The sequence below is a fragment of the Spermophilus citellus genome, assembly GCF_964194105.1.
Source record: "Spermophilus citellus genome assembly, chromosome: 7".
NCBI classification, from domain to species: Eukaryota; Metazoa; Chordata; class Mammalia; order Rodentia; family Sciuridae; genus Spermophilus; species Spermophilus citellus.
In genome coordinates this window covers 99198111-99223537 of record NC_138188.1, presented here as the reverse complement: position 1 = coordinate 99223537, position 25427 = coordinate 99198111, and the positions used below count along the sequence as shown (strand labels likewise).

The following is a 25427-nucleotide window of genomic DNA, read 5'->3' as shown; positions in this document are numbered from 1 at the left end:
CTATAAGCCCAGGCTCAGAATGTCAGCAGGGAATCAGTAACTGCATAACTTCCTGAACTCTCATTCATTCTTTTATTCTTCTCACTTCCTGTCATGGATCCCAAGAAGAATTCAGGAGATGTTGGGATGTCTTTGTCAGCCCTTAGTGGTCCCCTCCCTCAATCTCCCCTGTGATCCTTCCCTCTGTACTTTTCAGAAGACAATAAGAGGGAAAAGCTTCGCCAAACACTATTTTGAATAAGAGACAGAGACAAACTGACATGGATATGTACCCTCCCCGAAACGAGCATGGCTTGGGTTTAGAGTGGAGAGCTGCAGAGTCCAATAGAAATATAATGGCAGCAACATATGCATTTGTGGATTTTCCAGGAGCCGCATTTAAAAAACCAAAAGGAAACACAAAAAAATCACTTTTAATAATACATTTTATTTAGCCCAATAAATCCAAAATGTTATTATTTTGACATGTAATCGATGTTTTTAAAATCCAAATGAGATAGTTTTTTATGATTCTTATTGTCTTCAAAATTGGGCATGTGTTTTATGCGCACAACTCATCCCAGGTTGGATTAACCTCCCTCAAGAGCTGGAAGGCTACACATGGAAAATGGCTACTGTCCTAGACATCACATGTCCCCAGGAATCTGTCTGTGAGGGGATTGTATTCTCAGAGGACAATCTAGTGAATTATATTTTGAAATTGATTTTTCTATCCAACTGAATCTCATTTGGTAGTCTGACCCATTTCCAACATCTATAGGCTCTTTGGTATTTTATCACCATCTCAATGGTTTGGAAATATCTCCCAATGACCAAAACTATGTTAAGTAAAGACCAACTCTCAGTCCAACCTCCACTCAATATATAGCTCCTCCAAATCGAAGCACCACTCCCTCTCTGTCATCTCATTTTAGTTCATCTCTAATTCATGAATTGTGTTCTACTCCCAATCAATTTTCATTCCTAGTTCTGCAAGAAAAATACTGTGAATTGCCACAGAAAAAAAACAGCATTTTATACTTATCTCTCTTCTAAAGGGCCAGAGCTTGGGACAGATTTCAATCCACTGTTTCTGACTACAAACCCATTTGGAAGGAAGGTGAGAAAAATACAAATATAAGGAGGAATAGGAGTTGAATTGTCTTTTTGTTTAACCCCAGGCTGTTTCTTAGGAGAGCAGGATATGCTTTGTTTTAGTCCTTGATGAGAGACAGCCTTGTTTCACAGTCTCTCTCAATTCCAGTGCCATGAAAGGAAATCATTCACTGGTAATTCCCTCGAAGAGTTGGTAGAAGGATCAAGTCTTTTAAATTTGGTTTAAATACAGTTCAACAGAAATGAACTGCTCAGATGCCCCATCCCTGACACAAAGAAGTCGGGAGTAGATAAAAGTGTTCAAAGAAGCCGGTTTAATGGTGTTTACTTTTGAAACCTTTTATCACCCACATACTCTTATCTACCCCCTCTTTACCCAGATTTTTCCTTTTGGTGGGAAACAGGTTCTATTTTCAGTGGATCACTGGCAGATTGGTCCAGAAAAGGTGTATCTTGACCCAGATGCCAGGACTCAGTTTCTTCAGTGGACACATATTGCCTGGGGGCTTCCCAGCACATGGGGTTGAAAGAGCCTGGGGTCCTCTGTATCAGGCCATCACATTCGGACTTTGAATATATCACACAAAAAAAGGAGACTTGAATCCCTGTCCAGAGAATAAAATCTGAGATGCCTTGGTTCCGTTGGTGCCTGGAACTTTTACCTGCATAGACTTTAGTTCCTGCCTGTTCCCTAGAAAACTTGTTCTCCACAACCAGTCCAGCCTCATTGATCCCTTTGTGCCCCAAGCCACTTCACCACAGCTAAACCCACCCTAACACCTCACCCAGACCCGACATCTCTTCCTGAAAACCTGCAACCTGTGTCTTCATCTCCTTATAACCTTTTAATGTAAATATTGTCTCCCCATTTTACTGTATGTTCCTAAGGGCAGAGACAAGGTTTAGTCACCCTTGAGCTTCACCATCGAGGCTGGTACCATGTCTCATTCATAAATTGCCTTGAATGAATGAATATTTATGAAAATGACAAGGAGAAATGATACAAGGGTGGCTTCGTACCTGACTCATTCTCATCATCTACCACACACCCTGAAGCACAAAATCCTGCCTGGCACTATCATGAGGAGTGTGTTTCTTGGAGTCACAGGGTCTGCTCAAAATGTTAGATGCAAAGCCAGGTCAAGGGTTTTGGGTGTGTGTGTTTTTTGGTTTTTGTTTTGTTCTGTTTTGTTTAAATTCACATTCATGACCAAGATGCAAGTTATTCACCTCTGGTCTGCAATAAGGGAATGGAAAGGAAGGACAGAGGAAGTGAATATGGAGAAGAGGATGACATCTATTCACTCAAGTGAGCACACACAGACACACACACACAGAGAGAGAGAGAAAGAGAGAGAGACAGAGACAGAGAGAGAGAGGATTGATGGAGAGAACAGAGGCTTACACATCCATCCATAATACAAAGCCAGGAACATATCTCCCAGGAGATGCCTCGGATTGTTAACCAGTCTCTGTGAGGAAGCTGAAGTTGCCCAGGCTTCTGTAACTCAGGACATTAAAGTAGTCATGAGGCTCAGCATAGTCATTTTCCCTCTGCACACTGCAGAGGACAGCAGGGGTAGCTCCTGCCAGAACATAGTTTCCAGGGGACGAGGAGATGCTGGGGCTCCACTCCTGCCGTGCAGGGGGTGATCTCCTGAGGTCACTTTCCACCGAAGGGATTCTGAAAGATGTCTTCTAGAAACAAACAAATTAAAAAAGTGAGTATATGGAAATGATATTCTAAAATGTCCACCTGCTAAGTGTGCATCACTGGCTGATGATGGCAAGTTTAGACTCATCTTGTCCCGAAGAAACCATCATGTTCCTCCCCAACAAACTGCTCCTGCCCCTACATTTTTTATTCTGATTTATGGCACCAGAAACCTGGAAGCTAATGCTGAACTCCAATCATCCATAAAACCCATCCAACTTGATTCCATTTCTGCTTCTGGTCTTCTCTGCCAACTTCATACCTGCCTGACTCTAGACTCCCTATTACTTCTAACCCAACTTCACACAGCCACCAGCAGTAATATTGTGAACATGAAAATTGGATCCATCCATACGTCTGTGTAAGACTCTTCAATAGCACCCACTGCCTACAGCAGGGGTGCTTCACCTGGCATGCACAGTTGGACTTTAGGGCATTTGCAAATACCCTTAAATTGAATTAAAAAGTTTATTTTAGGGGGCTGGGGTGGTGGCTCAGTGGTAGAGCACTTGCCTTGCATGTGTGAGGCGCTGGGTTTGATTCTCAGCACCACATATAAACAAATAAATAAATAAAGGTCCATCTCAGCACCACATATAAACAAATAAATATAAAGGTCCATCAACAACTAATAAAACATTTTTAAAAGTTTATTTTAAGATGCATTCTTTGGGGAAGAATATCCATAATTTCAAACCTTCCCCACTGGAGACTGATTCCTCCAAAACACCTTTGTGACTTGGTCACCCCCACCTTTCCAGCTTCTTCTCCTGCCTCATATCCCAATTCTTGGGGTCTAGATGCCAGAGAGCCACCACTTATTAAGAATCTTCTTTGAGCCCCACTTGGACTAGGTCATGCATGGAACTCAGAAACCACTCTATCGTGTCTACTTTGGGATGCACTAGAAAGGACAAGGGAAAGCTCTGTGCCTCAGCATGAGTCCTGCACTGACCCTGCTTAGTCTGATTCCAGGCCATGCTTTCTCCTCAGCCAAACGGCTTCTCCTCTCACAGCTGCACAGTGCCAGACACTTTCTTGCCTCCTGATTTTGTGTACACTGTGCCCACTGTGCATTCCCAGGTAGTTCTATTTATTCTCCCCAACTCAGCTCTGCAGCCACGTTGTCAAGAAGCCTTCTCTGACCCCCTTCATCCTGTGAGCTGGAATATGGTGTTCTCTCTTGTAACATTCAATACTGTCTCAGATTTATCTATTTATCCTTCTATCTTCTCCATGTTCCAAAATGTGAGGTCACTGAAGGAAGGGTCTGGCTCTATTCTTCTTGGCAACCTCAGAGCCCTTAACAAATGCTTGATATGTGTCTTAGGGACTGAAATGCAGATGCAGGCCCTGGGCACATATGTGTACACACACACACACACACACACACACACACACGCACACACACACACTTCTACAGTCTCATATCTAAAAGAACCTGATTTTCTAAATCAAAGCAGAGTCTCATGACCAGCCAACTACAATTGTACTTATGGGACACTAGGGCAGAACAGTGACATTTGTTTAGTAAAATCGGGGATGTGAAGTCAGCCATTACCTCCATGTGAGAGCATCATAGATGAAGGTTGTGTTAAGACAAGGAAATTGAAGACCAGCAGGCACAAGTGGATGACAAAAGAAATGCTTATTGACATCTCAGTGCAAAGTTGACACCCCCTCGGCCTTATTGAAGAGTGCTGTAATGCAGGTCACCGACCCCACCATACGTCTGAATGACAGAATCACCAAGAGCCACACAGACTTGGAAAATAACAGCAACAAATGCACACTGAATTTCCTTCTGCCCACAACCACTGCTTCCAAGGAGGGAAATACTGTCCCCGGCATCATCTAGTGTCAAGCCCAGCAGGGAACAAATATAGGCTGCGAAGTTGAGAGGGAGCGTAAAGGCTGTGTGGATGGGCACAGTGAACAAATGTCAAAAATCAGGGATGGAAGGAGGGTGGGCTGGGGTTGCAGCTCAGTGGTGGAGCATGTGCCTCCCACACACATGTGAGGCACTGGGTTCGATCCTCAGAACCACATAAAAATAAATAAATAAAATAAAGGGAAAAAATAATGAGGGATGGTGACTCACTGCAGGCCTGAAGGAGTTGGATCTAGAGACGCCATAGTCTCAGAAGCACAAAGACACATCAGTGATCACTCCTTTCCAGTAGAAGTTGCTAAACCTTAACATAAATATGAAGAAGATGGTTATCAGTGCTCATGCTGTATGTAAAAGAACTACTACATCCCTTGATGCAATCCAATCCATTTTAAAAATATGAACCCTTAATTCTTTCTCAAAGAATTAATAATGACCTTTTATGCTTATGTGTTCTTGGTAAGAATGGCCACCCTTGCCTTTTAATCTTAAAACTATTTTGAGTTCCAGAAGTCCTCTGAGAAATGCAAATATTCCTGAGATGGGTCCCTCAGCTGTTCCATTTCTATTCTGTCCTCTGTGAGGGATCTATAATTACAATTGGTATAAAAAATAGCTCTAGGATTAATGCATTGATGTTGTCCTAGAGGACCAAAGGGAGTTAGAGAGATGGCAGCTGAGTCCCTCTAGGACAAACACTGGCCTCGAGGAGAATGTGAGAGTGAACACCTTGGTTGGCTGAGCCATTGCACAGGATCTGGACATATATACCTTTCTTTGCTCTCACTCCCCAGGGGCACTTTTCCCAGTATCTGCTTAGCCTAAAACATTTATTCATATTAAATCCATAGACTGTAAACAGTTTGGAACACAAGGTATTATGAAGTACTGTGGTAAATAAAATTTATAATAATTATAAGAACCTAATAAGTAATGGTTACTAATACATGCCAGTAAAAAATGCCAAATGCCTTATTAAATGAATTATTTGACTAAAGTTTTCCCACATCTTTATAAGGGAAAGCCATAATTATCCAGATTTTACAGATGAGGCTTAGTAGTGGCTCAGCTACTGAAGTTACTGAAGAGCTGGGACCCAAACCTAGTTCTGCCTGATTCCAAAGACTAGGACCCCAAAGAGTGCAACCTGCTGGCTTCTAGGGTCTGTAGGAAATGCCATTGATGTCATGCTCAGATTCCTACACCTGAATGGTTCTTCCATTCCCCAGAAACTGGGAGCATTGGGCTGTGAGCTGCCTCTTCTCTGGTGAGTTGCTCTTGGCCTTTCCTGGTGAGCAGTCAGTGGTCATTGGCTGAAGCAGGTTTTCAAAAGGCCAGCTCCTTCCTTCAACGTGCAACCAGCTTTGTATATAATTCTTGCTTCAGTCAAGTCTCAAGCTGAGGTCACATTCATGCTGAGCTTTCTTTCCTTACCCTATATTGTTACCTTCACTACCCTCCATCTGAGGGCCCATCCCAGTAAATCATTCTCCCCAGTTGCTCCTGAGAAGGATGCTGCAAGGTAGCCATAGGGAGGGGACTGGGGAGGTGACTTGTGAAGAAATGGGGTGAGACCCAGATGGAAAGGGACTATGAGCTGGTGCACTAGCTCTGGTATTTGAGAAGTATGGGGTGAACAGAAATTCTTAGGACTCTGGGAGTGACTGGATCTTGATAAGGTCCTCTGATACACTGAACAGAGAAAGTGACAGGCTCAGACACATCACCAACTTCCAACCAAGTGTGGAAGTCAAAGCTCTTCCTTGGCAGCATCTAAAGAGACACTCGTCTTCAGCAGCTGAAGACTAGGCCCAGGAGTTAATTGTTAAGAGTGACAGAACCTCAAAGGACTCACAGACTGGGCAATGATTTCATGCCAAAACCAAGGTCTTAATAGGAAAGGAGGAGACTCTGAGTCCTGGGAGGTAGACCTCTGGGTAGGTGCAGTGAGAGCTTTGAAACACCTGCTTCACTTGCACCACCAGGAGCTACAGAAGGGGTCCCCTTTTCCCTGATGGAATATAATCCCTGCTCAGATCTGCCTCCACCTCCACCATCAGATAGGGTAAAATGTTGGTCTACACTAATGGTGGAAGTGATGGTTCTGCTAAGGAAAGGGAAAGGTTATACAGAAAAGGACTCGGCTTCAATGTACTACTAGCAGGAACCAGGAGATTTTTGCCTGGGAGTGGATTCCAAAGGTGATGGACCTGAGGTGGGTGAGAATATGGAGACTAGATAAAGGCTAATTTGCCAATATGGGCACATATCTCATGACACAAGATTTAACATCTTCACAAGGGCCACAAGAGAAAAGTAAGAGTATTCTGTTTTCAATGGAGATGCTAACACTGCTCCAGCAGACAGTGCAAGAAGAAAACAAAATGCTCAGAAAAAGGAGAATGGTACAATGAACCTACCAAAATCAAGATGGAGGAAGCTAAAACCCCTGGGTCAAATCTGGCCTACTGTTGGTTTTTGTACAGTCCACAAGCAAAAAATTGTATTTACATTTTCCAGTGATTAGGGAGAGAAAAAAAGAATAAGTAATGTTTCATGACACATGAAAATTGCAGGGAATTTAAATTTTAGTGTTTATAAATAATGGTGTATTGGAACAAAGCCATATTCATTCATTTAAATATTATCTATAGTGCTTCCACACTACAATGGCAGAGTTGGATTTTTGCAAGAGACCATATGGCCCACAAAGCCTAATTTACTATCTGGCCTTTTACAGAGAAACTTTGCCAATTCCTGTAGTAAGTAATTTCAAAAATCCAACAGTTGATTATGTTGGATCTCCTAGGGCAGATCCAGGGAGCACTTCTTGTCCTAAGGTGGGAAAGGATGTGCTAGGGAGGGCCATACTAGCATCACTGAGAAGTCCATGATCTCTCTCCTCAACAGGCAGGGGCTGAAGTAGGAGATGCTTTGCAGAACTGGATCCCTAATAGCAATGGGATGCAGACACCCCAAAATAAGAAGGTGCAGATGGCAACACTTTAGAAACGAACTGGATGTAATTACTGCAGAGGGAGCCAAAGAAGCCTGTTTCAGGGGATATTAAGATGGATAACAGCACAGTATTCCCAGGAGAAATGTAGATGGGCAGCCAACAAGAGCATTGCTTAGATATTTAATCAAAGAACATTAAGAATACACAAGAGAAGGCTGACGTCAGTCAGCCCTGAGGAAAATTTAGATCCCTTGCCCAGTTTCCAGCTATCTAATCAGTATTGGTATAGATAAGGTCCACTTGTCCTTGAGCTCTGGTCTCCAACCTTCTCCACCCTCTTCCATGCCCTAAGAAAACTGCCCTACATATACTGCATAAGTGGGTTCTCTTGGCCTCCATCTTAAGTTTGGGTTCAGTCAATGTTGAACAGTAGGGAGATGGAAGAAAAGAGATTGAGGTAGTGGTTTCTATTCCCTGCATTCTCTCTGCAGGGTGGCCTTGGACTGGTTGTGACACTCAGTTACTGAGTACAGCATTTCTCAAGGCAGCCCTTCCAGATAACTCTCTGTCCAAGTTCCAGTAGTGCCCTATGATCTCCCCTAAAGTATAAGAGGTGGTTACAACACACTGCTACATCCCCCTTTATAGTTTCCTTTGTAAGTCCCCTTAGTAAGTGTTAATCCCATCAGGGGATTGGCTCTCATGACCCAATCATTTTATCTCTCAGTGTTCTTGCATTGTCTCACACATAAGCTTTTGGGGGACACCTCCCATCCAAATCACAACAATAAGTGTCCTCGGACAACCCAATTTCAAACTATGTGTTCCATGTGGAAGCTTGAATAATGCATGCAAAAAATGTTTTGAATGAGGAGAGAGCGAGCATTGGAGACTACAGTCAACACACAGGACAAAAGCAGAGAGGACCTGCACTAAACAGGAAGCAGTAGAAATGTCAAAAAGCAGGCTGGGAAGTAAAACACTGCAGACAGGGAACGGGACTTGATAGATACTGTCTTTGCACATTTTCTTATTTCTCGATCTCCATGTTGACCAAAGTTAATCTGGGTGCCTGGCATGAAAATGAACCAGCCTTGAATACTTAACAGAAAAAACGTGTTCCATTGCCTCTAAAGAGGCTTTAATCCTTCCATTCCAGAGCTGCAGAATGCTGGTGACAGCAGAGGACATCTGTTCACCAGCCACCATAGCAGCTCCCTTCCCAGCTTGCAGATCAATGTCATCTTTCCTCCTCTCCCACTAGCTTATCACTCCTCTCTGTTCTCACTTTCCCTTAGAGGTTTCATTTCCTGACCATGTCAGTTGTGACACCTGTGACATAAATGAAAATACTATGGATTGTGGGCTTCCTTGTTAGTACCAGGCACATCTCATCTTCCTTGTTAGTACCAGGCACATCTCAGCCCCCACTGGGTCCCCCACAGTCTGGTTGACCAGCTCTGGTGAATGATTAAATATACATGGCATCATCCCTGTGAACCAGGCAGATCAGTAACCTCAAAGCTTGTCTTATAACCACAAAGAGAGGGTTTGAATTGTGACACAATAGACATTTTTGCAAACAAATTAATGTATCAAGAAATCAACTGTAGTATAAAGCCTCCTGTAATTTACACAGGGAAATCACCACTTTTCCTACCTTTGAAGAATCTTTAGTTCCTAAAGGACCAAATTAGCAAGGTCCCTACAGGTGCCTTTGAACTGTTGGACCTGTGACTAGGGAAGACCTGGGCAATTTGTACCTCTCTGAGGATGCATGACTTTGGCTCTGCCACCAAAATATCTTTCTGCATCCTCATTTCAATCTCTTCTTGGTCAGGTAAGATTAGGGTGAGGAGTCCTGGGCTCTCGTCATTTATGAATCAGGTTGAAGACAACATATGTCAAATAGAACATGTAATTTTTTATATTATACCCTTGATATTGGTGGTAGATTGAGAAAAACAGAGTAGGTTTATGAAAACTGACAGAATTTAAGATGTTAAATATTAAGCTAAAAGTCCAAGATGAGTCCTGATAACAGATATTAATATGCAGGAAAAAGTGTAATCTCATCAGTAGCATTAATAACAGTAGAAAAACATATACAATGAGGTCAAGGCAAGGATATAAAATTAAGACTGTTTAAAATGCAAAATACCTTGAGGTCTAAGCTAGAGAATATTATAATGATACTTTCTTATTAAGCAATTCTTATTTATGTAATTCATCCAAAATCTGAGACCTGGGGAAAAAATCAAGTCTGTGGTCTTCAAAAGATCAACATGAGTAAAAGCAAAATAAAACAAAAATTAAACTAGAAGTTAAATTAGAAAAAAAGAGAAAAATTAGAGAGTGGTTCTTTTCTGGGGAGGGGGGGGGAGAGAGTAAAAGAGAGTAAGAACTCACAACAGGAACGCAAAATGGAACCAGAGACTAAGGACACAAAGTTTGACCAAATTCCTCTCTCACTGGGATTAGCGAAGACCTAGTCAGATGGAGGGAAAGTGACTGGTTAGGAATTAGGAACTGAGGGGCTGCTGTGACTCCTGTGAGGATCTTGGCCCCAAACACCCCAAGGTATAGCAAAGGTGAGCCAGCTGAATCTGCCTGCTTGTAGGAGTCAAGTTTCAAATGCAAATGTGAAACATGGCATCCTAAAGAGGAGTTCTGCCTCTGGTGGACCTTGGTTGACTGTGTTGCTTTGAACCAAACCTTCTCCTGAGAAAAACTAGAAAAGATCAACGAAATATTAGAAACATCTGCTTGAAGAAATTAGAGATCTGAAAAATCAATGAGGAATCTAGGGGTGAAAGAAGAAACCCAGAGAGACAGATGGTGAGAATGTGGGGACATTTTCCCCTGGAGAGAATTGTCTGAAAGTTATAGCTGAGAGGCAGATAAGCTGCAGAGAGCTTCTGATAGGAGGGACAAAAGTTGGGTTCAGAAACCTCCTTGGAAGGGAGGACTTTGGAAAATATTATGGGTTTTTAAGTGGATCCCAAAGGACCAAGAGCAAGGGAGTAGCCGAAATTGAAATCCAGCACAAAAGCCCCTCAACACTGATTTAATTAGGGTGACCCGGGATTGCTAGTGCCTCTAGACCTGCCACCCACCAGGTACAAAGGGAATAGTCTCTGGAGGAAGATGATATTACGAGAGCCTCGAATTATTGCTATCGTTTTTCATGTAGAATTCACCACCCTTAATGAAAAGTACTAGTTAAGAAGATAAGTTATGACCCATAAACAAGTAAAAATAGGCAATAGAAAAAGACTCAAGGAGGATCCAATTAATAAAATGATCAGGCACAAGCTTCACAATAATTGATTAATATTTTCAAGTAATTTAAAAGACAAGATTGGGAATTTTGACAGACTATGAACTATTTAAACAAAGAATAGATACATCAGAAGAGATACCTAGGAACCTGGAAGGTATGTCAGAAGAAAACATCTACTATAAAATATAACGAGACAAATGGATGGAAAAATAAAAAAAAAAAAGAGACTCAGAGCTGTGTAGGAGAAAAGTGAAAATGTCTAAAAATACCTGTAATTAGAGCTCCAGAAGCAGAAGAAAGCAAGATTGGAGAAGGAAGATATGAAGAACTAATGGCCAGGATTGATCTAAAACTGACAAAAACCATCGAAACACAGATTGAAAAGGCACTCCACCCCAGCTCCAAACAATAAATACAAAGATGACTACACCTAATTATATCATGGTACAATTGCTGAAGAAAGACAAGGGAAATTTAAAAGAACCAAAAGGAAAGAAAAAAAAAGACATTTTCAAAGTAGCAAAAACAAGACCTGGTTTCTCAACAAAAATATAGGAAGCTAGACAATGGAATAATATTTTCCATGTCCTGAAAGAAAATAATCGCCAACATAGAATTCTATACCTGGCAAAACAAATGTATTATTTTTACATTCGGGGGGAAAATATTTTTAGACAAACAAAAACCAAAATAATTCCTCACCCACAGACCTGCAGTAAAGGAAATACTGCAGGACTTACTTCAGGCACAGGAAAATGATCCTAGTTACAACACAGGACATATAGGACAGAGTAAAGAGCAACAGAAAGGGTGGATCTAAATGAATATCGACTCATAAAACAATAAAACCCATTTCTTTGGGGATTTAAAATGTAGACAAAACTGCAGGGTGTGGTGACATATACCTATAATCACAGCGACTCCAGAGGCTGAGGCAAGAGGATCACAAGTTCAAAGCCAGAATCAGCAACTGTCTCAAAATTAAACATTTTTTTTTAAAGGGTTTGGGATGTGGCTGAATGGTTAAGCAACCCTGGATTCAATCCTCAATACAAAAAAAAAAAAAAAATGTACAGAGAATTTAAAGGCATAGTAATAACAGCAATAAGTTGGAGAAGGAGGGAGATAAAAAGAGTTAACATGCTCTGAGATTCTTGTATAACCTAGGAGATGATAAAAGCACTAATTTATTAGTACTAATAGAAATATTAATTAGTCAGGGGTACATAGCTAACAAATAGGTTTTTCCCACTATTTCAACTTTTTTCTTTTTTAAATTAAATTATTTTTATTCTAATTTGTTATACATGATGGCAGAATGCAATTCATTTCATATTACACATACAGAGCACAATTTTTCAAGTCCCTGATTGTACACAAACTATTTTCCCCACCATTCATGTTTTCATCAATGTACTTAGGGTAATGATGTCTAACTTATCATTCCTACCCCCTTGCCCCTTCCTTTCCTCTCTCTCCCCTTTGCCCTATCCATTCCTCCCATGTCCCCCCCACCACCACCCCACCCCTCCCACTCCCCACCCCTGCTCCACCAGCCCTGGATGGCCATTGTTAGTCAGCATCCTCATATCTAAGAAAATGCTCAGCTTTTGGTTTTTTGGGATTGACTTGCTTCACTTAGCATTATATTCTCCAACTCCATCTATTTACCTGCAAATGCCATGATTTTATTCTCTTTCAATGCTGAGTTCCATTGTGTATATATACCAAAGTTTCCCTATTCATTCATCTACTGAAGGACATCTAGGTTCGTTCTACATTTTAGCTGTTGTGAATTGTGCGTCTATAAACACTGATAAGGCTGTATCCCTGTAGTTTGCTGTTTTTAAGTCCTTTGGGTATAAACGGAGGAGTGGGATAACTGGGTTGAATGTTAGTTCCGTTCCAAGTTTTCCAAGGAATCTCCATACTGTTTTCTGCGAAGATGTGGGGGAAAAGGCACACTCATACATTGCTGGTAGGACTACAAATAGTTTTTTTTAATAATAAAGAAAACTATTTTGAATTAAAGAGAACCTTAATTCAAAAGATGACAGGTAGAATGGGGGGAAGGCAAACATGAAGAGAAGATGGTAGGTATAAATCCACACACATCAGTAACAACAGCACCAAGTACATAGTCCAGAGGGAGTAATTTTGGACTACAGAGATGAGTTATTAACTGACCACAACCATCCTTGGAGGAAGAGTGGGTCAGAATCTGGGAAGAAGCTCTGGGATAAAGAAAGAAAACAGTTTGGAGAACACAGGCTGCATTCCCCAAAAAGTTTGTGTAGTGAACTGAATAAAGGAGAGTTGGGCTACCAGAAGAACCCAAGAGATCAGCCAGACCAGGGAGTGAGGACTCCCCTGCTCATTCCAAGCAAGAGCTTCCAGTTTGTAACAGCAAGGTCACTGACATATTTCTTCACCATTACAAAGCTTTCACGTGAAATACGCCACCCGTTCATCACAACTTTGTGATATAGAGCACACAGAATGACAAACCCCATTTTACATATGAAGAAGCGAAGACCTGGAAAAAACCATACACTCAGTGCCAAACTAGAAACTAGATCTTTCAATTCTCCCTCCATTACTCTTTACACCACAAGACCTCTAACCTAAAGTAGCAGAGGATTTACAACCCATTGATCTTGCCATGCATCTGTGGTCCCCAGATTTTTAGTGTTCATTTCCCATTCTACAGAAGTGCTGGGCTACTCAGCCCCAGCTAAGAGTTGTGAAAATTAAATGAGCTACTATAAAGAAAGCCCTAGCCCACAGTAGACATCCTCTAAGATGCATGAAACTTATAGTAGATGAACTCCCAGAGTAGTGGCTTAAGGGTCAGGCCGGAACCAGCAACTGCAGAGAGCAAGACAGGTAGGATTCAGGTTCAACCTTCCAGGAGCTTCCAGCCTGGAAGAGGGACAAGGGAAGAACCTAAATGCATTCAAAGGCAGAACAATGTCAAGAAAAAGGTACAAGGGGCAACAGGGGAGGTCACATCTGGCTCGCTCTCTCTCTCTCTCTCTGGACAGAAAGGACACTGAAAGCACCAGGTGGTAGGGACAGAGATGTTCTTGACTGAAGTGTGTAGCCAGAGTCATTACCTTTTTAGCCAATGCCACCATCCCGATGACTGCTATGCAGATGACCCCCAGCACTGCAAGCAATGGGACCTGGAATCCGACGCTGCGCTCTAGAGGGAGGACAAAATAGAGGTGAATGGCAGAGACCCAAAGCGAAGCTGCCTTCCCAGGGAAGCCTCAGCTTCAGGGCCCAGGGACACACAAGTGCCTTTCTCCAACCACAGGCCTGGAGTCTTTAAGTCCAACTCTTTGGACAGCAAAGAGTCCACCTGGACTATCAGGAAATCAATGACTCATCTCCAAGTATTGTCATGCCTCCTGTATTTGAACCAGAGCAAATTCTTTTTAGCACTCCTTTCCTCTATCCCACAAGATCATTTTCAGTAATCATGAAATGAAAGAAATAATACCATCAGAAGAAAATCCAAAAAGTGAGCAATTTCTTGCATTACACTTCATATACATAATCATATCATTTAAATCAGTTTAATTAGAAATGCAATAAATTAATATCAAATTACGAAAAGAAAAGCCATGTGACTTTTCTCCTTAACCCTTATTTCCAGCTCAGCTGTGAAACTCTGGAGGGAGGAAGGCTCTGGAGCCTTATCCTTTGCTGTTTTATCAGCACCTGACACATAATAGATATGAAATATTTGTAGCATGAATGAGAGTATGAACAAGCGAATCTCTTTAAGACATAAAATATAATGGAAAGAAAAAAGAGGCAAGAGGAGACTTTTGAAGACATGAGTGATATTTGATTTAAGGAGAATATGAGAGAACCCAAACAGTTGTCCTGATGCATGCTGTGCTATGGGTAGAAGAGTTTCCAGGCCACTTCATCCCTCTTCTACCTCCACCCCAGGGCCTTAGGCAGGACCCAAGAGTCCAGGGCAGACTTGGAAAACAAGGGTCTAGCAGAGGCCTGGCCTTGCTACCTTCTAAGGTCTGAAATTGCTAGAATGGCTGCCAAGGTCTCCAATCCCCTAGGACAAGGGCAGTATCTGTCCAAAAGCCAAATGCCATGCTCCTCCCACTCTGAGGACTCAGTCTCAATAGGCTAAGCCGGGCATCTCTGACCACAGCAATGAAGTTCACTCAGTGGGAAAGAAGGCAGGTAGGAACCAGATAGCAGACACCCTGCAGGAGTCAGGGTGGGCCGCAGAGGGCTACCCACAGAGCCCAGATAAGATCTGTGCTCATAGCTGAGGTCAGAGCCAGCCTGGGGGACAGGATTGAGATTGGATTCTCTTCCAGCTTGATGATAGAAGCAGAAGGTTAATACCATGGCCACGTTTAAGGGGAGGTTATGATAATGAATTTGTTGAGGTTTAGAGATATAATTAGGACCAGAAAGTATTTTGGATATTAAGAATATCACCTTCATTGGAAATTTCTGTCTGAAGTTAAAACTCCAATTCTTCCATTCACAGTCATATTCAATGATCAAAGACTTTAAGGTCTTTGGAACAGAAGCAGCCATAGAGCAAGCACCAGAACATGCAGCTGGAGCAGGGGTGGACTCTGCAAAAGGATACTTAAGACTCGTGCTTAGTATCAGGTGAGCTGTAGGGTTAGTTCTAGCTTTAAGGTTAGAAATAGCTTACATGTGGTAGTTACTAGAAACTTGGACTAAGGTTTGAGATTAGGGTCAGAAAAAAGTTAAGGTTTGGAGTTAGTGCGAGTAATTATAAAGGTCTTGCACTCCGGATAAGCAACTAAGCCCTTGAGAAACAGGAGGAAAACTACACGTGATCAGTGGTGGCCCTGAGGTCTGCCAGGGCAAAAAGAGTGGAAATGTGTGGCCCTTGGGCAGGAGTGGATCAGGGGTCCAACAGAATGTCTTCTGAATGCTCCCCCCAGGAGGCCCATGAGGTACAGGGAAGACACTTGCCCCTTCATTTCTCCATTTTCCCATGGAGAATAGCTGTGCTGCTGTGGCCAGGGACAAGTATGCTTGCTAGGAACATCAGTCCCTGGACATGTTTTAGCCTATATTATATTTTCTCATGTTTTAGCCATGAGCAAACATAATATAGTTCCCCTGTGGGCTCCAGTTCCTGGGGCCTCCATGCCATGGGGGTAGGAGGTGATCTGTCTGGATCCCACCCTATCCCCAGTCCTGCAGTAGCTGATGGGCCTTTGGGCATATGACAAAAGCCCAAAATAGTAAAGACCATCAGGTGGTTATGCTTGCTGGTCCTCTGCTCTGTTATTGTCTAGATCTCCTCTAACCACAAGGCAATAAATAGTATAATAACAAGTGTTTATTAAGTTAAGCTTATTATGTGCTCAGCACTGCTACAAGACCTGATTCATAACAGCTCATGAGATTGTTCACCACATTTTATAAATGAGAAAACTGAGAGAAAGCTAAATAATTTACCCATTCCAATATCAAACCCCAGTAATGTGATTCCGGAACCTAGGCACCTAACTACTCATGGCACTTGGCCTCGGTTGGGACCAGCCAAGAAGTGACATTTGAAAGGAAACTTTAAGGTAAACTTTCATTTTCCCAATATACACATACTTTGAAAACTCATGAAAATTAATCCCCAACATAATTGATGTCAGAAAGTAGACATTTTGAGTTTGGAGGTCCATGGAAATAGAACACCTGTGTTAACATCAGCTCTACCACTCTGTGCAACTAGATACAAGCCTAAGTTTTCACCTTCATCAAACAGTCAAATAAGAATCACATTCACAGTCAACACTTACATGGTGCTTACCATGATCCAGGCACTGATGTAAGGATATTTTCTTGCAGTAGGTAATCCAATCCCACATTAGCACCTCATAAGGTCTTACATACATCCTTATTGCACAGATGAAAAAAAAAAAAACGATGCTCAGAGGAGCTGAGTAATCTTGTCTGAGGTCAACAGCAAAGAAGAATTTGAATCCAGGCTGTCTGGTGTCAGAGTTTGAGCTCTGAACCACTCCCTATACTATCTCTCAGATAGGATAATAATCCTTTCCAACTTTGGGAGAAATGGTTTAAGCATCCAAATGGGTAAGGACTGAAGGAATTTTGGAAACTCTGAAATGCAACACCAATGCCAATTATTGTACATTAACTAGCTCTGATCTTTATAAACTTAAGGGCTAATTATAATGTGCATGATTGACACTAAATCAATAAATGAGCATATGACCTTACCAATCGGTCTTCCTTGTAATATAGATAAGCTGTGCTTCCCACTCAAGAGCAGTGGCTCTCAGTCCTAGCTGCAAATTGAATCACCAGGATGCTTAGGGATCACATCACATCCTTGTTTGCCCCTAGAGATTCTGATTTCATTGGTCTGTGTGAGGGCCCTGGTATCAGAATGCTTTAAAAACTCCACAAGTGATTCAAATGTGCTCCAGGACTGAGCTTTGCTCCCCAGACTGTGTCAGGATGGCATTTTCTATGCTGCTCCTGAGGAAATACCTGAGCTTCCTAGGACCTCCAGGAAGATGCTCCCCTTGTAAATCCCATCAGGGTAGGTGTGATAGATGCAGAAGTACTCCCCCGTGTCATTCATGGTCAGTGACCGGAAAGTGAGGCCAAAGTGAGGGCCTGGGGCCACCCGCTCACGGAAGGCCGGGTTGATGTACCACCCATATTCAGTATGACAAATGGCTAGAAGTTGGTCCCGCTGTTCCCAGTTGACTTGGGTCACTTCAGTCATGGTGAAGGAGAGATGACACTGTAAGATGACCGAGCCACCTTCCTCTGCAGAAATGTTCCCCTTCATCATTATTGTGCCTGTCGTAACTTTTAGGAAAGAGAAAAGGGGCACACATAAGTTCCAGGTCACCCGTGGGCCTATAACCTCCCTATAGAAATTCCAAGGGAGCCAGAATTGGTTTTAGGAATGATCATTTCTCCAGTCCATCCTGTCCCTCCTCTAAACAGACCACTATTGTTTCTGTTTTCATTTCGAGAGGCATTCCTCTTCCTTCCTGTCAATTAAGTCTCCCAGCCCCAGCCCTTGGCTCCTTCTGGTCCTCTTGCCCTTTTTCATACACCTCCATTCTGTCCAGCCTGGCTCCTTTCCTCTATCACCTCTACTTCCAGAGCTTTCTTCTGTCTACCCCCCACCCCGCCCCCACTCACTTAGCGCCTTGTCAAATCTGCATTTCCTCCCCTGCATCCCTGAGGACTGCAGCCCAGAGACACCTCCCTTGTCCTTTCACACTCACTGCCCCGGTTGTATAATTAGCACTTTATTAAGGGCCTGGCTGAGGCTGTGAGACTTAGCACTTCGCCCTCTCAGGACATTCTGCCGTCTAGATTCATGACCAGCTCTTTGATTATTTTCACATCCTTATTTTGTCTCCCCCAGAGACAGCACCACATCCTTGACTTTTCTGTGTACTCTAGCAACCTACTCCCATGCTGGGTTCCTTTGAAGCAAAGCCTGGCTATTTCATTGATGGACATTGGGGGTATCTGGAAAATCCTTTGGGGAAGCCAAGAAATTCAGGGGAAAGGAGGCTTAGCCAGAAACTCTGCTTCTCCCAACCAAAACTATTCTCTCCAATGCTCACCACCCCCAGCATCCCGGGGCACCTCTCCAGTCTTAAAAGGTTCAGAAAGCAACATTAATTTGTTGGCACTACAGTTTTTTAAAAATATTTCTGTTCCCCCCTTCTCAGAAATATTTGTCTAAGGTTTTTGGTCTATAAGAACTCAATTTAACAAAAAATTATGTCTGTAATGGTCGATACTTCTGGAATCTATGAGGAAGATATTATTGATCCATAGGAAACTACTACCAACAACCTGGAAGATTCCTCAAAAATAGAAAAGAAGCAGGAGAGAGCTTCTAAAAGCAAATAGCTTATTCTTCCTTTTTGCCCTCCTTCTCACTCCCCTCTCCTTCTCCTGCCTCCGTTCTAATGCTGGCTGGTGGCAACCCCCCACCCTGAAGATCCACAGCCCTGAGGCTCAGCCATCCAATACAGGTGCATCTCATTCTCAAAGGTCTTTTCTCACTCGAGGGTACACAGGAGTCTGAGAACCATGTTTTCTTGCTTCAAACTGGTGGCAAGCACCAGTTCCCTGAAGAGTGCCCTGGTCTCTAGGTCAAGCTCAACTTTGCTCTTTCCTCCTCCCCAGTTCAGTAGCTTTCCAGGCCTTACCTGAGGCGAGGAGGAGAGCCTGCCTCAGGCCCTGGGCCCAGATCAGGAGCAGGCACCAGTGCATGCTTCTGCCCAGGGGGCCTACAGGAAGCAGATGTGTCCTCTTCTGTGACTGAAACTGGCCGACTGCAGATGGCAAGATGAAACCGAGCCTGTGAGGAAAGAGGGTCTCGGAAAAACTGAGCTCACAAAAGCAATGTCAGAAACAGATAAGCTCACAATCTACATAGGGTGAGCCACAAGAAAGACCGTGAAGGAAACACATTGAAAAGTAAACAAAAATGTGGTTAGAGGTATACTAGTCTTTGGTGACTGTTAGTCAACTGATTACTTTAAATTCTGCCTTAATGCAGTTTTTAAAAATCAAACTTTAGTATCTAAAGAGTTCAAGGGCACCAGAGCAGTACCTAAGATTCTGGAGAACCTGTTACTGATCCAGAACAGCTCACTAGGCTCCCTTGACTTCGCCCTGCTGAAGAGTCTGCAACCTAATGAAAACTTGTAAGTGTGGGTACTTACAGGTCAGACACCGTCTGGGACAAGGGTCCAACAGAGCAACTCTCCCTTGAATGATGTGTTCTCCTCAAATCTTATCCCTTCGGTCTTGTGTACCTGAATTGAGACTTGTTGAACTTTGGATCAGTTCCTCAGATGCAGTAGACTCAGGAGACGCTACAAGAGCAAGTTCTCCTGTCCACAGTGACCCCGTGAATGTCTGAAGTATGGAGAAGAGTGAGTCCTGCTGATCTAACTCTGGGAAAGCATTGGTTGGCGCTTTTCTGGGGCTCCTGGCTCATCACTAGGTCTTGCTGTTGACTAGCCCTTCCTTCTTCTCTCCTTCTCTGTCTTCCCCTCCCTTCATTCATTTAAAAGTCCCTGAGTGCCTGCAAAGTACCAGACTCAGAGGCTCTGAAGATAACAAGGTGAGAAATTATGGTCTTACAAAAGCTTCCTCTCTGGTGAAACCACTTGAGAGAAGAGATGGAGGACCATATTCATGGGCTTCCTAGACTCTCAGCACAGCTATCCTGGGCATGCTCCTTGGTAGATATCCCCCAAATCTGCATCTCTTCCAGGGGAAACATCCAAAGCCTAGTCCTGTCCCCTTCATTCCAGCCACATTCAGTCTCCAGTCCTCCTTCTCCCCTGCAGGGAACTCAGACCAGCTTCTTCCCCTCCCTGGGTTCTTCCCATTCCTTACTCTATACATGACCGTCGCAGCCCCCTTCAGACCCTTGTACAATGTACACCTTACCAGCTTCTCTCTGCCCACCCAAACTCGACCTGTCCTTTAAGGCTCACATCAGGAGACATCTCCACTACCTTTCAACAGCCACAATGCCATCAGTTGAAGAAGTGATAAAGCCAAACTTGTGTCCAAGAGGAAGTGCTGGGTTGAACAGGAGGCATTTTGTCGAAATCAGTTGCCAGAGCAGAGGTACCAGAGGTGGGAGAGCCACGATCAGCTAGTGGGAACGCAGCACAGACAAAGGTAGATACTCAGATTCACAGCCCAAGTTTCTATAGTGGAGCAGGTGAGGTCCAAAAAGGTGGGTTTATCTTACACAATGAGAAATCCAAAGAAACCTAGAGTTGCTTTATTAAAAAAAAAAGTTTAAAGAAATTTCCTATTTATTTCTAAGCAACTAGTTCACATAGGGATATGGTCATGTCCATTTTGATCCATTGTGCTCTTCCTTCAAGGGTGACAGTGAACAGAGTATGGAGTAATACCAGGGACCAAAGTCATCCTGGTTTGGTGATCTTGGGAAAATTATTCAGCCACTCCACCCCTGTTTCCTCATCTGCATATAAGAATAACAATACTTCCTTCAGAGGGTTGTTATAAGGATTCAACAAATGAATGTCCCGTAAGGTGCCTTGAAAATGATATTGAGGATAATCAAAGGAAGATAACCTTTTTCTATCTAGTGTATTTCACCATGAGTAAAACCCCAGTCTCCAGACTCCAAAGCCGGGGTTCTGCAGCATCTTCTCATTCCTATGGATCTGAGATAAAAAGAAGATGATACGATGTTTCTTCAGGGAAGGAGTCACTGCGGCAGTCAGAGCTTGAGGCTGCCCTGGTGGAAAGTAAAGAGCAGAAGCATCTCTTCATGGAGACCTCTGCAGGGCCCTCTGTGAAACCCCTACAGGGACTCCAGGTGGGGAGCTGGCGGATCCATCAGCCCAGCCAGAATGAGAAGCACAGCTCTGAGAAGTGGCCTGGTAGAGAGCACCTAAGACCGACCATCCCGTGCTTTGGGACCAGTCAGCAGCCCCTGCAACACAACAGAAACCTCTGAGGCCAGCCAGGTGCTGACTCATATTTCCTTTGGAGGTTATGGGCTGGACAGGCCTGGTCAGCCTTGGTGCAGCTGGATGGGTGTAGGTATTGGAGAGCAGATTTCATATTGCCTAGAAAGGGGAAGGGGTGCACACCTAGCATGTAAAACACTCTCCAGGACACCCTTCCATAGCTCAGCCTGCTTAGAGCCCCCCAAGACCCCCCAGCCAACTCCTCAAGCCAAATCCTGACAACATGTGGCTGGCAGGGACCACAGTTCTGAGAAAAGAGGGCTGAGTGGTCATACTTTCCACAAGGCCTGTGAAAAACTGGGGGCAACTCAGTGTCCTCTCATGAGACAAACCAATTTCTCAGAGTTTGTGTGCTCCAGCCTCTCCAAACCTCTCTTTGGCTTGGAAGTAGGGGCAGGAGCTCCAGGGCTCTCACGCTCTCCACTCCATCCCGTCCAAGCCTCTAACAGAGAATGGACATCCTGCAACTGCTGGGGGCAGTGACTTTCTCATCCCACACTCCCATCCCCCTCCACAGACCAGTGCTTCCTGATGGCTGCTGTGTTTGTGGTAGAGAGCAGCAAGAAAGAGGGCTGAGGGAATATGGGGGACAGGAAGCAGTGGGAACGAGGAGGACAAGACCGCTCTAGGCACCAGGAAGAGCAAAGCCACTCTTGTTACCTTGCCCTGATCTTGTACAACCCAGGTGCCTTAGCTGAACTTTTAAACTAGCCGAATCTTGCTTAACATTAAGGACAGGATGCCTGAAGGCCACAAGTTCTTCAGGTAAACCGGCTAAAACTGGTCAGATCTAAGATGGCTGCCAGAGTGACACAGACGACTTCTAACTTCATTGTAAGAAGATATTTTTCCCCTATCCATCATCCTTATATCTGCTACCCTATGTCTAATAACCTCCTGACCCCCAAGGGTAGGAAGTTCATTTTTAAGTTTATCTTTCACTTCTTCTGTGTTGGCCAAGAATAAAAAGTCTCCACTGCTCAATTGGAACTTAATTTTGAGTCCAAGAAGGAAAAAGGACCCAGCCTTTGGAGTCAAATTTGGTCATCCCATGTCCTCTGACCCCTACCTGCCTCATAGCCTTGCAGAGTCACCTCACAGGAGAGAGAGAACTCAGCAATGGGATAGTCGTTCCAAAGCTACAGAGAAAGCTGTCTCAGTAAACCAAAGATTGAACCCATAAGGAATGCCTATGATCTGAGGTGTAGTAATAAGTCTGTGAGTCGCAGGGCTTATGGACGACAGAGCTTCAGTAAACAAGTGAGGAGAATTTGGGGTAGGATCTCTGACTTTTGTTTGTTCAAGTTCCCTTGGATGATATGACTCTGAGGACCCCATCCAACCCTAAAGGCTGCCAAGAAGTTCAATGGACTCTGGAAGATTTTCTTTGCCTTTCCAGCTGTGAAAACACGACAGAGTCCTCCAAGATAGGCTGGAAGGTAGAGTCAGATGAAAACTCTCTGGGAAAAAAAGCAGCTGATCCTGCCTCCTCTTAGACCTCCCACCCACCACCATTGCTTCCATCCTTTGCCTCCATCCTAGGTGGGATTACACTACTGTATAATTGGAAAATTTATTTAATGACACTTGGTAAGGCAGATTTTATTCATCATGATGGGTATAGGCACCAAGGCAATGGGATTTTGCAGTGGAGGAAAGAGATCGAGCTCAACTCTCAAGATAGCATGGGCAAGTGGGGATTTATAACCATGGAGCTGGTTGGCACTCGGTGCATTAAAAATTACTAAGAGGAAACATCAGGGATAGAGAACTCCAAATAAACCAACCTAATGGGATTCTTGCTGAAGACAGGCCAGGATGACCAGACATCACCTGAGAAATAATGAATGTTAGGACCTGATCAGATGAGAAGCATGATCAGATACAGCAGGTCAGGGACTTCTTGCTCAACTGATTTAGCAGGACTTCTCGTGAAAAGTGGATTTTACAAGAAGTACACAGATGGGCCTAGAAGTTCAGAGCCTGACTAAATTTGGTCAAGTGAAGAATATTTGTTACTGTCAACTCTTTATATTATCAACACAAACCCTGCCCCAATATGCCTTGGGAAAGGTACTCTCTACCCTTGAAAGCTTAATTTCTACTTTCTGACACCTGCAGCCTTCAGTCATTTAGGACAATGAGGACTAAGACAGAAGTACAAGTGAGCATATCATTCCAATAATCCCTAGATCATCAAGAGAAAGACTGCCAGGCCTAGATGATTTCACACGGGGACTACAGCAAACATTTGAAGAGCAGATCTTTTCAATGTTGCTTAAAATACACAGACAGCATAATGGAAAACTTCCTAATTAGTTCTATGAAGTAAATTGAAAATTGATGTAATGCCCCCCAAAAAAGAAAATTGATGTAAAAATGATAAAGATTGTATACAATAAAAGAAAAACAGATCCCAATCTTGCTTCCAAATTACTGAGAAAAATTCTAAATAAAATATCATCACACGGACTCCAGCAGCATATTAAAATATATATATAATGACCAGGTAGTGTCTACTTCAGAATGGCAAGAATGCTTCAAAGCTAGGAAATAGTAAAAAATAGATCTATATTTTAAAAAGGATGTGGTCATTTCCTTTGATTCTGATAAGAAATCTGACAAGAGTCAGTAACCGTGACTGAATTTTTTTAAAAAAACAGTAAGAATCAAAAAATTATTTCTCTACATAATTACTCTCACACACACACACACACACACACACACACACACACACACACACTCACACACACACACACACACACACACACACACACACACAGTGAGTTAATCCCAAATCTAATATCTCTTTTAATGGCAAAGCACTTTTTTCCCACAAAAGCCAAAAATAAAAGATTTACTGGATTCAATTCAATTAAGTTAGAGAAGCAGTTAAAAGAATAAGAATCATCTTTTTATAAGAATTTATAAGGGGGCTGGGGATGTGGCTCAAGCGGTAGCGCGCTCGCCTGGCATGCGTGCGGCCCGGGTTCAATCCTCAGCACCACATACCAACAAAGATGTTGTGTCCGCCGAGAACTAAAAAATAAAAATATTAAAAATTCTCTCTCTCTCTCTCTCTCTCTCTCTCTCTCTCTCTTTAAAAAAAAGAATTTATAAGGGCTTAAAACTATCACTTGGCAGGATATAAAATTAATACAAATAAATAATCCTTCTATATGTAATCTCCAACCAGTTAGAATTGTTTTAGAATAAAGCCCCTATATATAATAACAGCAAAAAACCCCACAAAACAAGAATAAATTTATTTAACAAGGATTATGCAAGTCACATGAAAAAATTCTAAAGAATCTGCTATCCAAATATATACAAATATATATTTTTTAAACATAACCTACAAATATTAAAAGAAAATGAATAAATTCCTTTAAAACCTGAAAGTAATTTTTTTTAAAGAGAGAGTGAGAGAGGAGAGAGAGAGAGAGAGAGAGAATTTTTTTTTTAATATTTATTTTTTAGTTCTCAGCGGACACAACATCTTTGTTGGTATGTGGTGCTGAGGATCGAACCCGGTCCGCACGCATGCGAGGCGAGCGCGCTACCACTTGAGCCACATCCCCAGCCCCTGAAAGTAATTTTTGAACTGTGAATCAAAATCTAGAAGAATCTATAAATAAAATTTGGTGATGAATAAAGTTTTTTTTTTAAAGGGCTTTTGCACAGAAGACAAGTGAAAAACTAAGAAAGAATAGATGGAACTTACTTCACACTCAAATGGTTTGTCTCCTTAATATAAAGAGTTCCTAGAAATCTAGAAAAAAAGACCAAGCCTGAACATATCAAAACACCTAAACTAATAGTGTATCTAGCAAAATAAATACAAATGGTCCTCAAACACATGGAAAGTTCCTCAACCTCAGTCATAAATGGAGAGATGAGCATAAAAACTACACTATGAAAACTTTTTTTTT

General features: G+C 42.8%; 1 protein-coding gene across 1 annotated transcript; it reads right to left on the bottom strand.

Annotated features, from left to right (window-relative positions):
• Nucleotides 1–2272: 2272 nt before the first annotated feature.
• TIGIT (T cell immunoreceptor with Ig and ITIM domains) lies at nucleotides 2273–19269 on the bottom strand. The gene is made up of 4 exons (XM_081302063.1): nucleotides 19177–19269; nucleotides 17480–17806; nucleotides 14059–14147; nucleotides 2273–2793 (listed from the first exon to the last, which is right to left on the bottom strand). The coding sequence occupies exons 1-4, from the start codon at nucleotides 19238–19240 to the stop codon at nucleotides 2557–2559; spliced, it is 717 nt and encodes a 238-aa protein (XP_081158189.1). The 5' UTR covers nucleotides 19241–19269; the 3' UTR covers nucleotides 2273–2556.
• Between the last annotated feature and the right edge of the window lie 6158 nt (nucleotides 19270–25427).

Excerpts from the sequence above, each read along its gene's own strand:
- TIGIT (XM_081302063.1), bottom strand. The coding sequence starts at position 19,240 with ATGCACTGGTGCCTGCTCCTGATCTGGGCCCAGGGCCTGAGGCAGGCT. Across the intron at positions 17,807-19,176 it reads GGCTCTCCTCCTCGCCTCAG|TTACGACAGGCACAATAATG; the intron begins GTAAGGCCTGGA and ends CTTTCCTAAAAG. Across the intron at positions 14,148-17,479 it reads GGAGGTCCTAGGAAGCTCAG|AGCGCAGCGTCGGATTCCAG; the intron begins GTATTTCCTCAG and ends TCCTCCCTCTAG.